Source organism: Lagopus muta, chromosome 4, assembly GCF_023343835.1.
Source record: "Lagopus muta isolate bLagMut1 chromosome 4, bLagMut1 primary, whole genome shotgun sequence".
Taxonomy (NCBI): domain Eukaryota; kingdom Metazoa; phylum Chordata; class Aves; order Galliformes; family Phasianidae; genus Lagopus; species Lagopus muta.
In genome coordinates this window covers 65,303,778-65,325,404 of record NC_064436.1, presented here as the reverse complement: position 1 = coordinate 65,325,404, position 21,627 = coordinate 65,303,778, and the positions used below count along the sequence as shown (strand labels likewise).

Here is a 21,627-nt window from a genome sequence, read left to right as displayed (position 1 = left end):
TAAGCCTGATTGCACCCTGGCCCTTGGAACTCCAGGCATGATCCCTTCTAGTAATGAAAATGATTTGAATGGTATGGGGCAAAGTTATATTTAGTTTGTATTTGGAGAAAGAATAACAGCCAGGCACAGGGGAAGGCAGCTGCATTCCTGTCACTTTTTCCCAAGTCATATCCTTGGATGTCAAACCCCACCCTTCCCCCCCAGTCCAGATATTAAGAAATGAATCAGTCAAACCATAGGGTTGAGGACAAGGGGAGTGAATGATACCAGCCCCTGTGGGGTTTGTGTTGAGGGTGGGTGTAATTTATTGCACCAGCTCCTTCTGTTTGCCTGGACTGTGAAGTCAGCCGCACCCTGCAGCCTGGTGTGGCTTAAAGAGTTTTTCTCAGCAGCACCCAGTAGCCATAGAGAGCTGCCTCTGCAGAATGGAGAGCTGAAAGAAACAAGGAATGGTGCTTGTTTTCTCTCCCAACTATAGTAGCATGCAAAAACCTGCATCAGCAGTCTTGGTGGAATACCCACCTGGGGCCTTTCCTTTGAGCTCTTCTCCCACATCCCATGGGAAAAAGGACTGTGTGAAGGTCTCTCTCACTCCAGGAGCATCAGAGGCTGCGGATTCTCTGCACTTACAAAAGCCGGTCTATTTCAAGAAGCACTGCCCAGTGGCTAAGAAATGAGGGAGGTATGGAGCAGGAATTCAGGATTTCCAACCAGAAACAGCAGGCACTGCTCTCTCCTGCTGTGTTTGAAAGGGCCCAGTGTTGTGCCTTTACCCATGAGTCCTGGCACATGGCAATTGGATCACAGGGGATAGCTAAGTGTAAGGATAGAGGGATTGGTCTAGAAGTATATTGGCATTAAAAGGTCTGTTTTGGTAGATGTCTACATTAAATATTTTAATAATATGTCAACAAAATAATTTCAAGTTTTGAAACATAAAGCTGGGGTCTAGAAAGGCTGAAACTGTGACCCTGGCTGCTTGGGGAGTGATTGCATCAGCTTTTTAGGTCAGCATTATAGCATGAGGCAGAAACCAGCAGCATCAAGGGATGGGGAGTTGGCAGCACCTAGGGCTCAGTCTTTAAGTTTGTTGGCAGCTGCACGTGAAGCAGCCTGTGGATATCTTCAGATCAGTGCCATGGGGGAGCTGGCAATTTTCAGCAGCACTCCAGGATATTATGGGATGATTCTTCGAGTTGGGGAGCTTTCTTCAGTACCAGTGGTTCATGTGAGATACTGAGATGCATGGCTTCTTTTTACTCTATCCTTTTACTCACTTCATTTCACTGAAGATGAAACTGCTATAGAGAAGCCCTAGAAATCACAGAGGGCCTGAGCAGCTCTGGGCAGCTTAATGCATAGATTTGGAGAGGGAATATGTTTCTGTCTGGATGCTGTGGGATTTCTGTGGTATGTCATGCTGTGCTAGGGAATGTGGCAAAAACCTTTCTGCAAAACATTTGTCCCCTTCCACACTGTCTTCCCTCAGAACACTGCCGGTGAGATGTGCCAACGTGTATCTGGTCTTGAAAAGCATTTATCTGTCTCTATTGCAGTCCCAAGGCAGGGCTGCTCAGCTATATAGTGAAATAAGACTGAGGGGATGCTGGTATTTTAGAAGGAGAGACAGAGATCAGTGAGGGACAGACTCGTCTAGTATTAGATCTGGAGGTTGGCAGCCCTGCCTGTGGCTGGGGGGTTGGAGCCAGACGATCCTTGAGGTCCCTTACAATGCAAGCTGTTCTATGATAAAACCAGCATTTGATTTTGCTGTGAGCATCCATGGGAGGACAGGATCTCGCTGGCTTGTCAGGGCCTCTGAAGCCTCTGGTATATGTGAAGGCACTGATTGCAGAGGGAGAATAGTGCTTCTGTGGGAAGTTATTAATACTAAGACGATGGGTAATTAAATAGGAATATTTACAGCACCAATAAGCAGAAGCGAGATTTTAGCATCCGTGCCTGCATCCATATGATATTGAGGAGTGCGTGCAGCTGTATCCAGAAAAATTTGTAGCAAGAAAAAAGCCACCAGAAGTGCTAATGGAGGGGGAAAGGGTTGCAAAGGACCCCACCGGTGTTTTGCTTTTCAGGCCAAAAGGCTCTGAGAAATACACCCTTTACTAAATGTCACAAAGGTCTGTGAGTAGATCCTGTGACTGAGAGCGATCCAACAGTTCCTCAGAACGAAAGGTCAATCAAAGGAAAATGGCATTTAGGAGGACCAAGCTTTTCGCTGACCCAACCATGTGACAGATCCAGAGGCAACCCCAGTGCCGTCAGGAGAGCTGCTTGTGCAGCCCGCCTCAACGAGGCACATGACGTGACTGGGAAACTATCTGATTCCTCCAGGTCTCAAAATTCATCAGGAGTCAACCTGAATGTCGGAAGGAAAGGGATTTTGAAGGAGCTTCAGGGAGGAGGGCGCTCGCTATCCACTGTCCCTGCTTGCCCCGCACCAAACATTTTCCCCCAGCACTAATTTTAGGTCTGCTTTTGCAATCTGAATATGCACAGAGTAGTTTCCTGGCTTGCAAGTAGACTGTAATGAAGCTGCTCTTGAAGTTCAACTTGGCGGGGCTTTAAAACACAAAGCACCTTTCCAAAGGGCAACCCAGAATTTCAGCAAAGCTTTGAAATTGTTTGGACAATTCTACTTCCTTACACTGAGTAATTTAGAAGAATCTGGGGCTGGATCTCATCTGGTGTGAGTGAATTCCACTTCTTTAAGCCAATAGGCACAATTCCTCCTGATGGGTGGAGCTCTTCTTAAAAGATTCAGCAACGTGACTTGTGTCAGATCAACATTCAAAGGATCTCAGTATTATTTTCCCATCCACTGAGCTGCTTGGAGTTTCCTTACACTCAAAAGTGTCAACAGTGTGACTTGAGTGCCCAGAAAGTTCTGATCAGGCAGGATTTCTCACGGTGTTTTGCTGTTTCCCTTGGTGTACCATTACTTCCAATATCCTGTTCCACGTGTGTCTGCAGGAGATGTGCTATGATGGTGGGATCATTGCCTGGGAGTGAGTTTTTCAGAATAAATGCTCTTAATATATGCCTTCTTTGGGACTTCAACAGATCTCCAGAATGCATGTGTCTAAACTAAGCCCCCCTGTTTTAACCAGGCTCATCATGAAGCTAATTAATGAGTTTCACACTAATTTCTGACTCTTTACTCAGCTTGTGCAGCACTTCTGTTCAACAGCAAAGCTGTGAAATTCATGGGAGCAACTATGATAGCAGCTCTGTAGCCATTCCTGAACCGGGCTGTATGTGCTGCGTTAGTCATACTGGAGAAAATTCTGGCAGACGCAAAAATAATAGGAATTAGTCATGAGGAAGTGCAAATGTGAACTCTGTAGCTTGTCCCAAGTGAGTCCTATCCTGCAAAACACTAGAAACAGAAACAAAACACGAAGGAGCAGCTTCAAATCCCACAAACATCTTGTGGGTTTGGGTGCAACTCAGCATCAGCAATCCTTAGCAAAACATTTTGTCCTTATGCAAGAACAGGGCACTTATTATCACACCCATTAATACACTATTCTGGGAAGAGCATTGCTATTGCAGTTTGAGCGGGGAGCTTGTGCAATGGACTGATTAATGAAAAGACAGATGAGGGAAAAAGAGGCTGCTTCAATTTTTCAGAGCCTGGGGAAGAAATTCCAGGTTGAATTCAGCTATGGGACCATTCCTACCATTGGATTTTTTATCACTTCTTTTTCTACATATTGGCCTGGTCCAGATGATCCTGTTATCACATGGCAAACAGCACGTTTGATACTCTGTAGTGTATCAGGGGCTCTGTTTTGCATGAAATTATCACCTTTTACAAAGAACAAACATTTGACAGTTGGGAGAATCCAGCAGGGTTGCAAAGGCAATTTATGAATATGTCCTCTTTTGGACTGCTAGCAATGCAGCAGTGTCAGGCTATGCTGTGATTTGGTGAAGCTGCGTCCAAGTGTGGAGCCCCCAGTACAATAAAGACAGGGAGCTGTTGGAGAGGGTCCAGAGGAGGGCCATTAGGATGATCAGGGGACTGGAGCACCTCCCCAATGAGGACAGGCTGAGGGAGCTGGGCTTGTTCAGCCTGGAGAATAGAAGGCTGCGGGGTGACCTTATTGCAGCCTTTCAATACCTAAAGGGAGCCTACAGAGGGGAGGGGAATCAACTCTTTGAAAGGGTTGATATGTGTAGGATGAGGGAAAATGGTTTTAAGTTGAGGGAGAGGAGATTTAGGTCGGACATCAGAGGGAAATTCTTTACCTGGAGAGTGGTTGTGGATGCCCCGTCCTTGGAGGTGTTCAAGGCCAGGTTGGATGGGGCCCTGGGCAGCCTGGTTTAGCATTAAATGTGGAGGTTGGTAGCCCTGCATGTGGCAGGGGGTTGGAGATTCATGATCCTTGAGGTCCCTTCCAACCTTGGCCATTCTGTGATTCTGTGAAGCGTTATCTAGTGAATGCTTTATGTCCAACAACTGCAGGCGTATGTGTCTCAGATAAAGCCCATGTGGTGACTATTAAAGGGAATTACTGTACATATAACATGAAAGGGCTGTAACTTTTTGAGGGGGGCAGTGTTTTGTTTTAAGTACTGGTGCTGTTACTAATTTTGTCTTCAGGATTGGTGGTAAGTTTAAAACAACTACAGTTGCTTTACCAAATACAGCTGAACAGTTTGTGTAGAGAGCTCCTTCTTGCTACAGGAAGGCTGCTTTGGAAAAGGAAGAGAGGATTGCACTTTCCTGGTGTGTTAGAGCTGTGGATTAGTGCAAGCTGCTGCTGATGGTGAAGAAGATGTAGCTTCAGGTTTTCCACAAACCCGGATATCCCTTGACGTCCCTCTCTATAATCACCTCCACTTTTAGCTCTAAAACATTTTTGGTGAGCCCTTATTGCTGTCTCTCTGTGTGGCAGTCATTGTAGTGCCTTGATTGATGGCTGACCTTTAAATCAGTGCTTTATCAGTGGCAAAAGCAGTAACAACTCTACCTGCCTTTGCTCTTTCTTAGGCCCTCCGAGGATTGCCGATAAAGTGATCCACCGTCAGTCAGTGAGGCTGGGCAGGACCATCAAGCTCCTGTGCCCGGTGGAAGGTGATCCCCCACCCCTCACCATGTGGATGAAAGATGGACGCACCATCCACAGTGGCTGGACGAGGTTCCGGATCCTTCAGCAAGGGCTGAAAATCAAAGAGGTAGAGAGCGAAGATGCGGGAACCTACATTTGCAAAGCCACCAATGGTTTCGGCAGCACCAATGTGAACTACACCCTCATCGTGATAGGTGAGTAAAGCTACAGAAAGGCCAAGCCTGACTTTCTCTGCAGGGAGGAGAGGGCGAGCTGATTTCTGGGTAGCTGTCAGTGACTGAAGATTTGCTTTGCTAATCATTGACTGATCTCCGCTCTTAACTGGACCCTTCCAGTGTTTGAGGACTGCCAGAGCTGGCTGTGTTGCTGCACATCTTCTGCAGCCGGCTGTAGGCAGATAAGATTACACAGTGCCAAAGGTTACAAATAAACAGAAATGATGCAATAGTCACTAGGGTCTAGATCACAATGAATTCCACACAGGAAAGACTGTGTGATAAGGAGAGGTCACGCTGATCTTTATGTTTGCTGTTGGAACGGGGTAGTTCTCAAAACAAACATTAAGGTACCTATAAAAAAAAATGTACAGCTGGAAGATCTATGTGCTGAGCTTTTGCAAAGCGTTATCTTTAGGAGTAATAATATTTAGATTGAAATAAGGTTTAGAGATAGTGTATGACTCAGGGATGCTCGCTCGCTGAGAAATTCACTTGATGGTCACAGGATTCAAAAAACTTTGGATAACAACTTGGTGATCTTGGATTCTCTGGTTGTGCTTTTGACTGGCCCCGAAGGGCTTGCTTGATCTGGTGATGGGATTTTGGGGTGAGGATTCCTGAAAGTCCATAGAAAAACTTCTCTGGATAATCAGAGATTCCTCTGGCATGGCTGCCACAGAAATGTGCTCAATACCCTTTGTCTGTGGAGGGAAAGAGCTGTGAAGAGGCTGGATTTGGATTACAATTGACATGGTGGCGGATACTGAAGGAGCAAAGGGAAATGTTACAAAGAGAGGAAATTAGGCATCTTGCTCATGCTATTGCCAGGTCAGCACTCCCAGTATTTGGTCCACAGAGTTCTCTTTTTCCTTGGAAAGTAAAAGTGAAGATGGTGCTTTGGGCTCCATCCTGCTGGTTGCACTTGACCTGTGTTTTTTTTTGTTTATTTTTTTTCCCAATTTATTCTTTCTGTGCTTAGTAGGAGGACTGCTCTGGACTCAGAGCATGCAGTAAACACTTGACACTGCTTGGTAGAGGATTATCACCCGATAACAGGGTGATTCTTGGTGAACGCACTTTGCAAAGCCAATATGGGAAAGAAAACAGAACATATGTGTCTTATCAGGAAAGAGGTACTTAGGTGAGGGAACACTTGCTGTACAACTCCTGTAGCATCAGTGATATAAAACTGTAAAAGCCAGCTTATAGCTTACATGCTGTTTGTAGCTTGGTTTTTGTCATACACATTCCTTTCCTTGTTCATCCTTTCTTCATTGCTACTCTGAGCTGAAAGAACGAAGTGAAAATAGTCTATAAAGATTAATGCCTCTGCAGACTCTTGGACATGACTTCCAGACTATTTAGTGTGGAGAAGACAGTGTTATAGGAAACTGCTTCAGTCATGCTTATGCTGTTCACAGAGGTTGCCAAAATCTTTAATTCTGTCATCCATTGCCTTCTATAGCATTCAGGGTCCAAGCTGGCTGATGTTACTCCAAGGCAAAGTGGTTTTTCAGCATCTGTAAGACAAAGAAGGCCCTTGGTAGCATGACTGAAAGAAATGAGAGGGAAAAATGAGGAGGCACAGGGTAAAAGCTGAGTTGTATTCAAGAACGACTGAGACAAAAATTGCGTTTCAGTTGGTCAGGGAAATTGGATTATCAAATTAAATTGTATCAAGAACAATGATGTTCATTATATTTGGCACTGAAAAGCCTTGAGCACAAACACCAGTTATTTGGGGCCTCATCACACAGCTATGTAAGGAAACAGCAAGCTCCCATCGGCCTCTGTGGGTGTGAGATTGAACGCTATGCAAACAAATATTGATAACCAAGTGCCAAGAAAAGGGTAACTTTAAACTAAATGTGTGGCAGACATATGGACTGAGTTATTGTTCATCTCTTTGCGTCCTTATTTTAATGCTGGCTAAAGACAGTGATTCTTAGTCTTTGTACTTTTCTACCTTGTCTCACAGTGTTGCTCAGGCCACTTTTGATGGATTATTGCTGTCTCTCATCTCCAGTGATACAGAAGTGTTCTTGTAATGTTCAAACCAATTTCTTTTCATTACAAGAGTTTCCCTGAAAACAAATGTTCCCCAGAGACTTTCTTTCCAAGGTCTTCAAGTAAACACAAGGTATCAGTGACTTATTCTTTCAAAAGTTCCAAACATTTAATGCTTTAGCCAGATGCTCGTGTTCATCGTGGTGAAAATGCTTTTGGTTGAGAAAGGTCCTTTGTTGATTTTTGAGAAGGAGGCAGTGTTTTAAAACCAACCACATGTTGGTTTTGAGGATGAAGATCAAATTGATGGAGCTGTTTTGTTTGTGTTCCGGAGAACACAAACTTCATTAGGCACAGTGGCCTTTTGAACCATATGGGCTCTCATTCTCCAGCTTCTTCAAAGGAGAAAAGCGCTCCTATAAACAGCTTTACTGCTGACACCTAATGCGCATAAACCATGCAGGTGTCAGGCATGGGCAAGGTGGTTAAGACATTAAATCTAGAATAGAATCAAAGTATTCATTAAACACTGTGTATTAAAAAAAAAATAAATCTATTTTGGCATGAAAACATTCTTGGAATTTCAGTAGTGATATCTGAAATCCATACAGTAGCTTACTGAAGGATTTTGTAGTTATGTTATACAGTTTTAACTGACTTTTTCCAAACCACTGGCAAGTGAAGAACTGTAACTGCTATGTTATATATGTATAAAGTGCAGAAGGTTAACCTGAGGGCTTACTTGAGATCCTACAGAGAGTAAAAACTAAAATTCAGCTGCACCGTACCTCTCTGCATTCAGTGCTGTATAACTCTTACTAATATTAACTTCAATTAATCCCTATTTTCATTAGAGTACAACAGAGAGCCAACAAAAGTTTGTGACACTGTACAGAGGAAACAGATCAGTGGGTCCACTGACATCAGTGGGTGGCAGAGGTGAGCTCCCATGTTTATTTGTCAAGCTGGTCTCTGTGAAATGTAATAATGTGGGTTTAGGACTCTTCTAATGACACTTGTGGCTCTCGTGCCAGGTCTTGCTTGCAACCAGCTGGCTCAGTGCACAAGTACAGCAAACTTGGGGCAGCCTCTGCATGTCTTGTAGACATACCTACACATTGCCTGACTGGAGAACTTCCAGTCTGCAAGTGTGGATGGGAAAGATTACTGGGTTTTTACAGATGGTAGCTAAGGCAAAGAGAGATCAAGTGATTAATTCAAGACCAGAGAAAATATGAACTGTGGCTCAGAGTTGAGTCTAAATTTCTTAAATCTCACCCTACTCCTCCTTCACATTTCTTGGTAAAGTCTTCTCTTCCTAATTATGTTAAAAGGGAGTCTTCTCTTATTCTGGCGTTTTGATCTCAGACAAAGGTTTTGCCAACCCACATGGTAGCAATTGGTTTCTGCCCTGCTTTTTTCTACATTCTCTCAGACTACAGGACCCAGATCCCAAAGATCCAAGGAATCCTGGTCTAATACAACCCTGCGTGAAATGTAAGCCAGTAAAAGCAGATAACCAATATAAGTCAAAACTACAATTTCCTCTTCTAGCCAGCCTTACTAGTTTTTGTGGCTTACCACAAGATTCGGGATGCCAATTATACTGCAGACAGATTTACTAATGTTGGAAGAGGAACTCATCTTTAATCAGCATTAAATCTGCATTGCAGTTATTAAGTACAATGGTTTCTTATTATGGGAATTATCTGTTGCTCATCAAAAGAAATGTGCTGTGCTTCCCCAAAACCTTACTTGTACAATGGTGTCTATGAAAATTTTATCTTTGAATGTCCACTACAGGTTTAATTTTTTTTTCTTTCCCAGTTGAATCAAGTCAGAAAAGATGGTTTGCAATCTATAGGTGTGAAACTTAGCTGTATTTTGTTTTTAATTTATTGGTTGAAACCTGTGGTTTCTTTACTGCAGAATGAAACTTCCTTGCCAGTAATCTATGAAAGGGAGCCTAAGGCCAAAGAGCAAAAAACAAAATATTGAATAACTGCTTATTATAATTTGAAAACTGTCCACCTTATGTACTGAATGAGGCACATTCTGCAGGAAGAAGTTCCAAGTAATAGTTTAACTGAAGCCTGTGTCAAGTTGTAGCCAGAGTGGAGAAATTCTGAGGTTGCATACAGCCATCAATTTCATTGCTACTTATCCTTTGATTTTACGATCAGTTGTGGATTCTCTGAGATTTTAGTGGGTCATGTGGAAAATAAAGGAAATCAGGAAAATAATATTCCTTCTTACAGTATTGCATCGATAGCCATAGTCTTCTGCACACACTTCAGACACTGGTGCAAAGGGCTTCACAATCTGGAAGGGCACTGGATAGCATCCACTACCATCCCCTTCTACAATAATAAACAAGATCACTTGTTCCAGAGGTCTGCTCATTCTCTGAAGGGAAATTCATTGATAAACACCTGTAGGAAACACTATTAGTAAATATTTATGATGTGGCATAATGACCTCTTTCACTAATGCACAACACAAAAGGCTTTTCACTTGCAGAAATGTTCTGGGTGAAACCCTGCAAGGTGTGCCAGCATTGCAACACACAGGACTATTGCTACAGGTGCTACCAGTAAATACTTCATCTTGCATCAACTGCTCAACCAAGTGATGAAAGATCAGACTTTCTGTATTTATTTTTGTGTCTGCATGCACGCTTCTTATTACCTTCTGCAGCAAGAAAAATAGGAGACACTAGCATGTGTAGGTTTCTTGCTTCCCTTGATGTTTGTCAATTACATAAGACATAATGCTTCAGTGCATCTCAGCACACTCTCAAAAGATCAATATTTAAATCCAAGGAACAGCTTCTCCAGTGTTTTTCTTTCTTCATACCTTTTCTTTCTGCGTACTTTCGCCTATCAGATTTGCTTTTTCTCTTCTCTGGGTTGATCTGGGGGAAGGTTTGTGGGAAGAATATATCACTGTCAAGTTCACACTCCCCTTCCTGCTGCCTGGCCCTCCAAGTGGCAAGGCCACATAGTTCCCTTTTGGGACTGTGGAGCAGGAAAGTGTTGATGCACAGAGCAGTAGGAAAAGGACAGCTTGTTGTCCTGACCGTCAGATACGTTATTGGGAAATTGAGCTACATCTTGTTTTCAAACAAATCAAATTTGCTGTTAAATGGCTACTGTCTGTCTGCTGCAATTGATTGCTTTGAGAATCCCCCTGACATCAGAAGATTTATTTTTAGAGTAGTTTTTTCCTGCTGAGCCAGCTGCTATTTTATGCTTTTTACAACTTGACTAGAGACAGCTCTCTTGGATAACTGGCATGTGTGAAAAAATTGCATTAAAATAACCTTTTTTTAACAGTCAGCATAAGTATCCTGAAAAAAAATCATGGCAATGTCTGAATGAATATTTATTTTAGTGTGCTTTTTTTTCTGCTCATAGTAGTAGAAAATACCAAGTGAAAAAAAAGACAAGTACAGTAAAATATGGTTTGCATTACAGTTCTCCAATGAAGTCATCAATCCGTGTCTCAGAACTCATTTATAGTGCAAAAGCTGAGAAAACATTTGTAGCCTAGAGTAGAGTCAGGTGCCATCAGCCATCTTGGAAAAGCATGACAAATTCATTTATGCTTTGATTTTGGCCTCTTAATAAACTCCAGGGAACAGAGAGAGATGTGCTCAGCAATACGATGTGAATCAACATTGAGTCAGCAGTGTGTGCACCACGGGACTGCTAATACTAAGCAAAAACTGCAGTGAGTCAGTGCTTTTAAAAAAAAAAGAAGTGTATTCGTTGCATTTGAGCACAAGGTGGTTGAGCTTGTGCTAGTCATGGTAGGAAACTAGCAATACTGCTTTAGCACATTTACATCAGCACGAAGTGGGAAAGGCAGCCCATCCAGCATGGGACCGTTAACACAATCACAGGGCATATAATCATGACTAATGATGATTAGTCAGTTGTTATATGGAAATGAAGAATTCCTTGTGACAATAAACAGTAACAAAGTTCTTGTGTTTAATTTGTTAAGGCAGCTGGATCTATGTTGGTGGCCTTCTGTGCATACGCAGCCTGATTAACACCAGATGAGGATCTGGCCATAGTCACTGATGCTTAGTAATGGTTATGTTGCTAATTAAAGCTCAGTTTGTTTTTGACCTTTGGGAGCTGTACTGCAAAGGGTAGACCTGATGTACTCCTTCATTGCAGCCTACCAACTGCAGTGGCAGCACAAGGCCTCATCAGCACATGGTGCGGTGTCACTGGGGCACAGCAAGACATCTGTGCTGATGCTCAGGGCTTTGGATCACAGTAAAGGCTATCTAGGGGGTGGTGTTGAGTGAAGGGATCCTGTGTGTCAGCTTCTAGGACGAAGCTGGTAATGTGCTTGAACTGATCCTCTTAACTAGCAGAGCCAAGCATGAACAATGTATTGTCAAGTTTTGGTGCAAATACGTAGCTAAGGACTTTTTGTCAGAAATGAAGCTCCTTCTGCAGTGGAAGTGACTCATCGTTGCCTAACGATTGTCTCACCCAGGCCGAAGGCTCTTCCATCTGAGTATTTATTAGCTTAGGCACGAAGACACACACCCTTGTCCCTGTCCAGGGACAGCACAAACATACATGTCTGGATATTAAAAGTCAACTAAAAGGTGTTCGCATCCCCCAAGTTCATGGAATTGTAGAATTATTTGAGTTAGAAGGGACCCTTAAAAAGTCATCTAGTCCAACTCCCTACAATGAACAGGGACACCTACAGCTCCATCAGGTGCTCAGAGCTCTGTCTAACCTGATCTTGAATGTCCCAAGGAGCAGGGTGTCCACCACCTCTTGGGCAACCTGTGGCAGTGCTTCACCACCCTTGCCATAAAAAACCCTTCTTTATATCCAGTCTAAATATGCCCTCTTTTAGTTTGAAGCGATTTCCCCTTGTCCTATCAGTAGTTTCACTGGTGCTTCATTTCTTCCTCATTTGGGGAATCCCATTTATAGTCTGTTTTGTCCTGGAAAATATCCACTGTCCTGGGAGAGGGGAGAAGAGAGGAATACTCAAAAGTGAAACAGTGGCTATTTATGGGTTGTTTGAGAAAAATGTTTTTACTATTTTTAGTCATTTTGATGAGTTCTATGCTATTTTCATGTCAGAGCAGCCTGTAGTAACTTGTTCTTGAAAAGTCTATCTCTAGAAAGAGGTGATGATGTGAGTGCCACTAATAGCTATAACCATTCTAAAATTGACTGATCAAGAATGTAGCAAGAAGAGATTTGACTGACGGCTGTTGGTCTGCAGGTGTGAAAGGCTGGAAAACATCACTGGCAGCAGTCTTATTTCTTCCAAGTCCAGATCTATAATGTAATGCAGTGCTAATTCAGTAAAATGTCCACAGTTTTTACAAGATCTTTGTTAGATTTTATTAGCTTCATTTGATTTTATAACAAACTTTACAGTATGCTTATCAATACATCATGTTCTGGCTAACAAAAGCCTCACTGTTTTGGGTAGATTTCTTTTCCCCTTCGTGAAGCTGTAACATAGAAGCCAAGTTAAGAAGGTGACAACACCTGTTCACAATTTAAAGGAAATGAAAAGATTCTTTTTCCATGGATGTAAGCATGAAATTCGTACGTATATATGTGTATATATAATTTTCCCCTGCACGCCGTCCTGTGGTAGACTGTGGCAGACCAGAGCTGCAGCCAGTGTAAATTTGAGGCGTGCAGGACATATGGATGCATTTAGCCCACAATCCTCTGCAGATGCTTTGGAGTGTGTAGCTGCTGCTACACCCATGCAAGTATCAAACTGCAGCTCAGTTTGCTGCACAAATATTGTTTGGGAATGAAAGCAGTACACAATGCCAGGCAGGCTGATGTTAAAAGCATGTTTGATCTGAGCAGTTTATGGCTTCCATCAGATGGTACCAATAGAATCGGCCTCTGACTCCAGTGGGTTTGTGGTGTACATGTTAGATGTTTTTGTCAGTATGTCTGAGTTTATTAATCAGTTATCTTTGTTTTAATTCTCCATACAGTTAATGGGCAGAATTTAAAACTGTGTAAAAACAGAGCAATGCTGGTGTGCGCAGCTGCTGGTCTGCTTACATCTACTGGTCTGTAACATTTAGTAATAGCCACAGGTCTATGCAAAGCCAAAGCAGTCCCTCCAAACAGGTGGTATGCAGAGAGCAGACATAGAAGGTGGACTAGATTACAAACCCGGGTCTCTTGTTAAGGGTCTTTTGATTCACCACCAAACCGGGCTGCCCTGAGCCACATCCAGCCTGGCCCTGAATGCCTCCAGGGATGGGGCATCCACAACCTCCTTAATGGGGCCAACTATTACACTTAATTTTGCCCTGAGTATTGGGAGGTCGTCGTGCTAATTGCAGACCTGGACATCAACAGTTTTGAGATACCTGCCCTCATGCCTATCATCCTAGATCAGCTTCTCCCAACAGCAAGATCTTTCTGTTAACTTTTTACAACTATCACTGTCCTCCCATTCTTTGGTCAGTTTCCTTGGCACCTGTGCCCCTTATACATGCCACAAACTGGACTTCACCTGGCCACATTGAGCACAGGGGACTCTGTAGTTGGGTTGTGCTTCTTGGGCAGTGTCACCATGAGGTCTGTGCCGAAGAGCAGCATGCCCCATTTGTCACTCACTTGTTTGCCCCATAAATACCACAAGAAGTGTTTTGTAGCTAAATTTCATTCCCTTTCATATCAGTTAACTGAGAAATGCACAAAAGGCACACTTATAAATTAAGGTACAGTGCATAATGTTTACTATAGAGAGAACAGCAGAAGTTGGGCTAATTTATAGGGTGTGACTTGACTGTTGATTTTGGAGACTCCTTCTTTATGCATAAATGCACACACACACACACCATTGATTGTTCATGTACTGCTTCTCAATCCATGCATGTAGGTATGTTGATTGTTAAAATGTATGGCTGTAGAGGAGGTATATTTTTACATTCCTGTAGAATCTGGTTTCCTGTGCTGTATTTGGCATCTGCATTAAAAAAAAAAAAAAAAAAAAAAAAAAAAAAAACCTTCTGGCAATTTGTATAAACCTATTTTTAAATCCAGTTTTGTTTTTGTTTGATGAGAGAAAGAACATATCCTGCATCGTGCTTGATGAATAATAGCATTGTGCTAGAATGCTTTGATTCTTCTCACTTTATAATAACGTGGGTTTCGTAGTCAGATGACCCTAGTGTTTACGTTATACACTTCTGGCAATAAATTTGGAAAAGCAGAGAAAAAAAACACTAATCCCAGGAGTTCTGAAACCTACACTCCTTCTTGAGCGTACCCTGTTAAAGACATTAAGTCCCTTGCAAACATCCATCTATCAGCAGTTGAGAGTTTGTAAAAGGCGTACTTTGTTCTGAACTCCCTGCCCTACTGATTATGCACAGTTCTTTTATTTTGTGAATAGGATGATGACCCCTTAGCCTGGTAATGATGACAGATTTATGTATTTTAACACCCAGACGCTGCCGTATTTGTTAAGGGCTGCCAGACTCCAGCAGTGCTGCAACTGTAGTTTATTTTCACTGTCAGTTTGTGCTGCTTTTTAAGGTGTTCTGCAGCCACTGGAAGCAGCCCTGCTGCAGCTTTCAGAGGTTGAGATGTCAGGATGTTAAGAGCATAAGCCACCATTCTTGGACTGTTTCCACTCATAAAATGTCAGTTTTTCTCTGGTTGCACTGATGAGGTGGAACCTGCTGCTCTCACTGAAGCTGAGGAAACGAAGGGAGAAATAAACCCCTCCAAGTGGTAAAAGAAATCAGTTACCGTAGAATCTATCCCTTCACTTTCTACTCCCATAATGTCTTTTGCTGCTCTCAAAGTAGTGTTTTAAAGGGACCTTCTTTTAATGTTCAGTAAAAGTGAAGGACATGAACATCATCTTACAAGCTGAGCTGTGAAAGCACTGTATGGGTCAGCGCATCTGTCCTCTGCGCAGCGCATCTGTCTGTGATTTCTTCTGTATTGTTTTAAATTGCTGCAAGTGGCAGAACAATAGGGAGACAAACAGTAAGAACAATGCTGTCGTTTAAACAACAACTAAATTACAAACAGCCCCAAACAAAAAACATTTTGTGCAAATTAAAGGGAAACAATAGTTTTATTTTCCATTGCGAATATCCAGTGCAGCAAAGGCAGTTGGTGTCTCTCTTTTTTTTTTCTTTTTTCTTTCCATTCACAGAATTGTTTGAGTTGGAAAGTACCCTTAAAGGGCATCTAGACCAACCCCCCCCCTCACACCCACAGCTTCATCAGGTGCTCAGAGCCTGTCCAGCCTGACCCTGAGTGTCCCCAGCGATGGAGCATCCACCACCTCTCTGAGCAACCTGTTCCAAATTAAAATCTCCCCTTTTTCAGTCTGAAACCATTTCCTCTTGTCTTAGCACAGAAGACCCTGCTAAGGGGTTCGTCCCCTTCTTTCTTATAGCCCCTGTTAGATATTTAAAGGTTACTACATTCCTCGTGCCACGTGTGTGTATATAATTTTTTTTCCACTACAAAGTTTATAGGGCAAGAACTGCAGAATATGGATGGTCTTCCTGTTTCTTCATGCCAACCAAGCCATTAAATCTGAGTTTATCACACAATGATATGCATAGGGCTTTTATTGCCATTTTTATTTTAACTCCAATTCATTCTTTCCATGAGTAATGTTGTCAAGTCATTGAACTATCACATTGAGTCAGTTTTCTGCTTGATAGACAGCACAGGACTTTGAAATAATTGGGATTGGGTCCTCCCTCACGAAATTATTTTGATTTGGAAAAGGCACCATCACAAATTGTTGGCTGACTTTTATGTAGGCCAGTATTAGATATTTTTCCTCTTAAAGAGAAGCCGTATGAGTTGGCATGTTGATTTTGTTCAGATAGAATGAATGTTTGTGACCTATCTGCTGAGGTCTCCATCTTACCCTTGCTGAATTTGCATCTGGAAGGGGAAAGAATTGGTGACAGTCCTCCTTGTTTACTGGTGAGGAGCTTGGGGAGGGGGCTGGACTCGCATCATCCATGCGGTGGGAATCCCAGACCTGCCTGCTTCTCTTTCCAGAGCAGTACTGGGAATTCCACCAGGAATCTGGTGGCAGAGCAGAGGAATGGCACCTCCCCAGCCCCGGCACTGTCCAGTTTTTGTGCTGTGTTTGCAGTGCCTCCTGTCAACTCCAAGCCTACTTCAGATTCTTCTGGTAGCCCTCATATGTGCTTTGGCTGGAAAAATGCTCCAGCCCAAGCGAAAATTGTGGGAATTGAGTGCTCAGTGGGTTGTTCCAGCCAAGGACTCTGGTGAACTGCTTTGGTTTGAGTGGAGTTTTGTTAATCCCTTTCCTTCGAGGAGGCTTGGAAAATACAACAGACTTCACCTGTGGGAGGTGGGTAATATTGAAAGTGAATTTTGAGAAGCTGATCGGTGCCTGTGGCTCAAAGCTTGAGTGAAGTGTTGAGTGTACTTCTCCAGCTCCATCAGGTGTGTCCTTGCAATGTGAGCTGACCTTATTCACGTTAGTGGTTATGTTAGGATCACCTTTGGGTACTCCATCAGCCATTTTTCTCCAGGATGGTTTTCAGAGCCTACAGGGAGGTGTCTGAGAAGCTGTAATCATGGCCATTGTAAAAATATCTCTCTGTGACCTTCAAAAAATAGTGTTTGTTATCCGAGTGCTTCGTTCTTGGGTAATTAGGGAGAATTTTGTGATGGGTCCCTGAAGCCTTGCCAGGATAAACAGACAAAAGGGCAGCGGCTGTCAGGGGTAGACCCATGGAATTGCGTCAGAGAGGAATTTGACCGCCTGACATCCTCAGTACCCTCAGCACTGAAGTGTATCTTCCATCCCTTTGCCAGGAATGATTTGGTTACTTTTTTGCCCTCATTCTAAGCAAAACCTGGGTCATGGACACATCCAACTATAAATTAAACTATTAAACTTCAAATAGTGAAGATAGGCTTTCGATGTGGTTATTGCCATTTGTTTGTTTGACCTGTGTTAACCCCTCTGAGGAATTTTTGGCTCCTCTTTGTGCTTGAAGTGCCACATTTTACAGGACGGGCTGTACACCAGGCTACTCACTAGTGCTATTTTTCCCATCCTTCAGCGCCTGCAATGAGGGAGGGAATGCTACTGCTCCGACAAGGCCACGCTGACATGTCCTGAAGGGCAAACTCATTAAAAGATTCACCAGATCCTATCCACCTGGTATTTGGAGAAAGCACTCCTCTGTATTTTGGGCCGAATCTATTTATCTTGCTCATATGCTATGGACCACAGAAATAGTTTCAGACGTAGGGAATGAAACTTCTTTCCTGTTATTTCTGCTGCAGCCTGTTTTCACAGTGTTTTATTGCCTTTCTTATTGACAGTTACCTCCCTGGAGCCCCATACCAGCTTTTTTGGCACTTATCACAGGGAGAATGTTTGCTGTAGGGGAATGAACAGTTAGCTTATTTGCTTAGTTTGGAGCTTCTCTTTTTGTCTTTTGCAAAACCTGATACCACCTCATCTCTGCAGTGTGCACACAGATGATGGTTTAAGTTTTGGGGATGACCCTGGTTCTGTGCCTTGTTCATTCATGGTCTCATGGACTCCAGAGTGTAGTTCCAAGTCTGCTCACTGTGTCCTACCTGTTCTATGGGATTTGATATAGTAAGGGTTTTTTTTTCTCCAGCTTTAAATGCTAAACCACTGCCAAACTGAGATGATACAGCCAATTATTTGCTGAAACTGCTCAGAGCATAAAGCAGCAGGTGGATGTGTAGCCATCATTCTTACAATCCTCTCTTCCAACATGGCATGACTCAGTACATGAGTGAAATGGTTTTTGCCTCTTCTTCCCTCCCTCAGGGAGGAAAGGAGAGGACTCCATTGACAAGTTTGTAATTTTAAAGGATGCTAATCTGAACTTACAATTTATCTCTGGGGCCAGCAAAGATGGAAGATAAAGGGAATGTTTTTAAAAGCACTCAGCCAAGGCCTTCTGAAGAATTCCTATTAACTTCCTGGGAATGAGTATTGCCAATGCTGAAAGGTTTTGAAACCTTACCTAGCCATTCAGTGACACCTTTTGAAAAATGTGTGTGCTAAGCACACATTGCACCCTAATTAGGGTGCACATCAGCTGAATACTGAGGTGATTCCTCAGGAGCTGGTGTTCTAAAAGGAAATTGAGAAAATGGAATTTTAAAACAATTTTAATAAGCCATAGATTGTCCTGGTCAGTAGGAAAATAGTACTTAAGCTGCAGCTATATTTACAGATTGTTCTCTTTGTAAGCAGAGCTTTACTGATAAATTTGCTGTCACAATAAGCAATCCCTCTAACACCAGCCTGACACACTGCTGTTGTGTGAACTCACACAGAGCATGAAACAACTGCAAGGTTTGCTGGTCCCTAGCTCAGGGCTTGTCCAGAGCTTTGGGATTCAGATTGTGGAAGACATTTACGTACCATCTCTGGACATGAGCTGTGACTGCTGTAACTGCTGTAACTGCTAAATACAAATTAATAAGAATGTGGAAGGTGAAGTCTGAGACTGTCCCAAGGTTGCAGTAATCAATTATTCTTTTCCACTTTGAGGAAATTCTAAGCTCAGATATCAGAACACGATCACTGGATGTAATGCATTCATTCAGTTGCTGTTGGTCATAGCAGGAAATCAGTGAATTACTCAGAAAGCATGTGTGTGAGTCAGGGTGTTCTGCCTGTGTTGCAGGGAGTCTCCCTGATACCTATCCTCATTAGCTTTAGAACTGCTAATATTCATTGCACACATCCAAGAGGAGAGGAATGGCTTTCTATTGCAGTTCTGCAGGGAGGAAATGAATGAGAGAAGGAGTAAAAGGAGAAAAATGTCAGGTGAGGGACTTCGTAAAATCTTTCCTTCCTTTTGTGTTGTAGACACGTTAAGTACCTAATATTTTAAGAGCATCTTACTCAGAAAAGCTGGCAGAGATGGGATTCACTGTGAGTCTGCCAGATTGATTTACAAATCGGCCTTACGAACTCCTACTGCTTAAACACACCAGAATGTGACAATTAAAGCCAACATCTGGAATTCATTGGTGGAGCAGATCCTGGATAAACATTAAATGAATGTCCATTTCCTTAGCACTGGATTTCCTCTGGCTACCATAGTTTTAAGCAGTGTCATCCTATCAGATAGAGCTGATGATGTTAGCAGAGTGAATGTCAAAGTCATGAGCCAGGTCTCTTCTCTTTGTTCCATCTTTTTGCAACAAAACTAGAGCTAGAGCTGGGCTGAACAGACACCTGCAGTTTTTTCCAGCTGACTGCTGAGATGGTATCCTCTCGTCACTAACCTGGACTAAGATGGTCCTGAGGCTCCCTTTTTTGTCTGCAAAGGTAGGGGAGAGTGGTTTATGGGCTGTTAGTAGAACCCCACATTTGGATCCCAGGAGCATGCCCCTGGAAGGGATGTCTAACTCTGCCTTGGATTCAAAACTTCATGTAGTTAGGTTAATTTCCCTTGGAGATTCAAAACAAAGCACTGGGGAATTGTAATTTCAACTTGAAAAGTGTTCATTTTATACACACACACATATATATATGTATGGATAAAAATATTTACTGTATACACCCCTTTCTTCCATCATACGTTCCCTGGGTTTCTGGAAGGGTCAAACTTCACAGCTGTAACCACAGGTTTTGTAGTTTTCTAAGCTAGAACTTCCATGTCTTTTCATGAAAAATGGTGCCTAAATCTGTAGTTTTCACTTTGTTGGCAGTCATGTGGACATCCATCCATCCACGCTTATTAACTACTAATCTATGTTCACAGATCTCTCCAGCAAAAGTCTCCTTGAACAACTTTTTGTAAGTTAAACGCCATCACTAGTTTTTGGGTAATTGTCCAAAACCTGCTACAGGCTTGAAGTAAGAAGGTCAAACTGTACTGAAAGTGCTTCCAACCCCAGTGATATGACTGCCATGGATGCTGAGATCTAGGCACAGGGAGCCTGTTCTTCTGGTCCTCCTTTTGGGAGCGAAGATGTAGACAGGATGAGAAGCCTTTGGCAAAGATCTGTGGTCCACACTGGCTAGAAGGCAGAGCTGTGCATGTGAAATGCTTCTGTGACTCTCCTGTGTCAGTCAAGCAGAATTTTTCAAGACTAAAATTCTGCTTAAGCCTCACTAAGGGGCTCAGAACCATCAAGGAGTTTTGTGTTTGTACCAAACTATCTCCCTGCTTTGACATGTTGCTAGAACAGGCCTAGGGCTGTAATTAAGTCCTACCAAGTCTATTGGAATATGAGTTTAGTAAACAACAGTTTTGGGGGTTTTCTGTCAGTCAGTGCTTAGTTATTTTGCTGATAGACATTCACGGTGTTTCTGAGGGTTAGAAGAACTCATTGCTGGAGAACCACGTGTCTGTGAAAGTAGAAAACACTAAAATGAGCTATCAGCAATGGATGTGGGTGGAAAGGCTTTCAGGCAGACTACCTGGGCTTGATTTAAGGTAGTAATAGAGTTAGAAAGAAAAATTCAGAAAGCTGAAGAGAGTCAGAACACAACACTAAATGACCTGGTTTTGTACACAACTGAATTGCTTCCAGTTACCTGTACACTATAGAGCAAGGTTTCAATGAATAAAACTGAACATTTTTTATTATTATTTTCAAGTCTTTGAGCATTTGTAAAGCCTCACAACTTCTGTCCTCGAGGCAGACATTTCTGAGTCTCCTAAAAATATGGTCTGTATACAACCTTGAAAAGATGCATACCTTTGCTATACCATTAAGAAATTTTATCTCAATAGAGTTTCTCTCTTCTCTCTCCATTTCCTTTAAATCTGCCAAGGTTACTGCAGTCTCACTCCGTTTCCCAAATCCAGGGATGGATTCTATTAGATAGGTTCCCCGAGTCATCCTTTGAATCAGCAGGACTTTCTCCTCTCAATGCCCCCAGCCTGGTTTAGCTGCAGGGCGATGGTGAACTTGCATACAGCACCCAGTGGGCTCAATATGACGATGCCAAAGAGCTGTGAGTGAGACCTGTAATGGCTCTAGCATTTTGCTTTCTGATCATACAGAGTTGCCTGACTCAGCTATGCTGGAAGAGGCAGAAGTATTTTCTGCTGGTTGTTCCTTTTCCCCTTGTATGTGTGTGAATTTATCAGCAAGCTGAAACTGCAACATAGAAGAGCTCCACAGAGAGGAAAGATTCATGTAAGTTTGTGGTTATGTCATTTTGCTTTGCTGGTGACTTCTATCTGGTGGGTTTTCCAAAGCAGATGATAAATATTTTTTTTGTCTGGTACAATGCTGATGATAGTCTGA

General features: G+C 42.7%; 1 protein-coding gene across 1 annotated transcript in view; it reads left to right on the top strand.

Annotated features, from left to right (window-relative positions):
* The window catches only part of FGFRL1 (fibroblast growth factor receptor like 1), a 162,375-nt gene that overhangs the window by 73,246 nt on the left and 67,502 nt on the right, over window positions 1-21,627 (top strand). Inside the window, exon 3 of the mRNA XM_048941045.1 lies at window positions 5,018-5,290. Within this exon, the coding sequence (XP_048797002.1) occupies window positions 5,018-5,290 (273 nt within the window). The remainder of the gene's footprint in view (window positions 1-5,017; window positions 5,291-21,627) is intronic.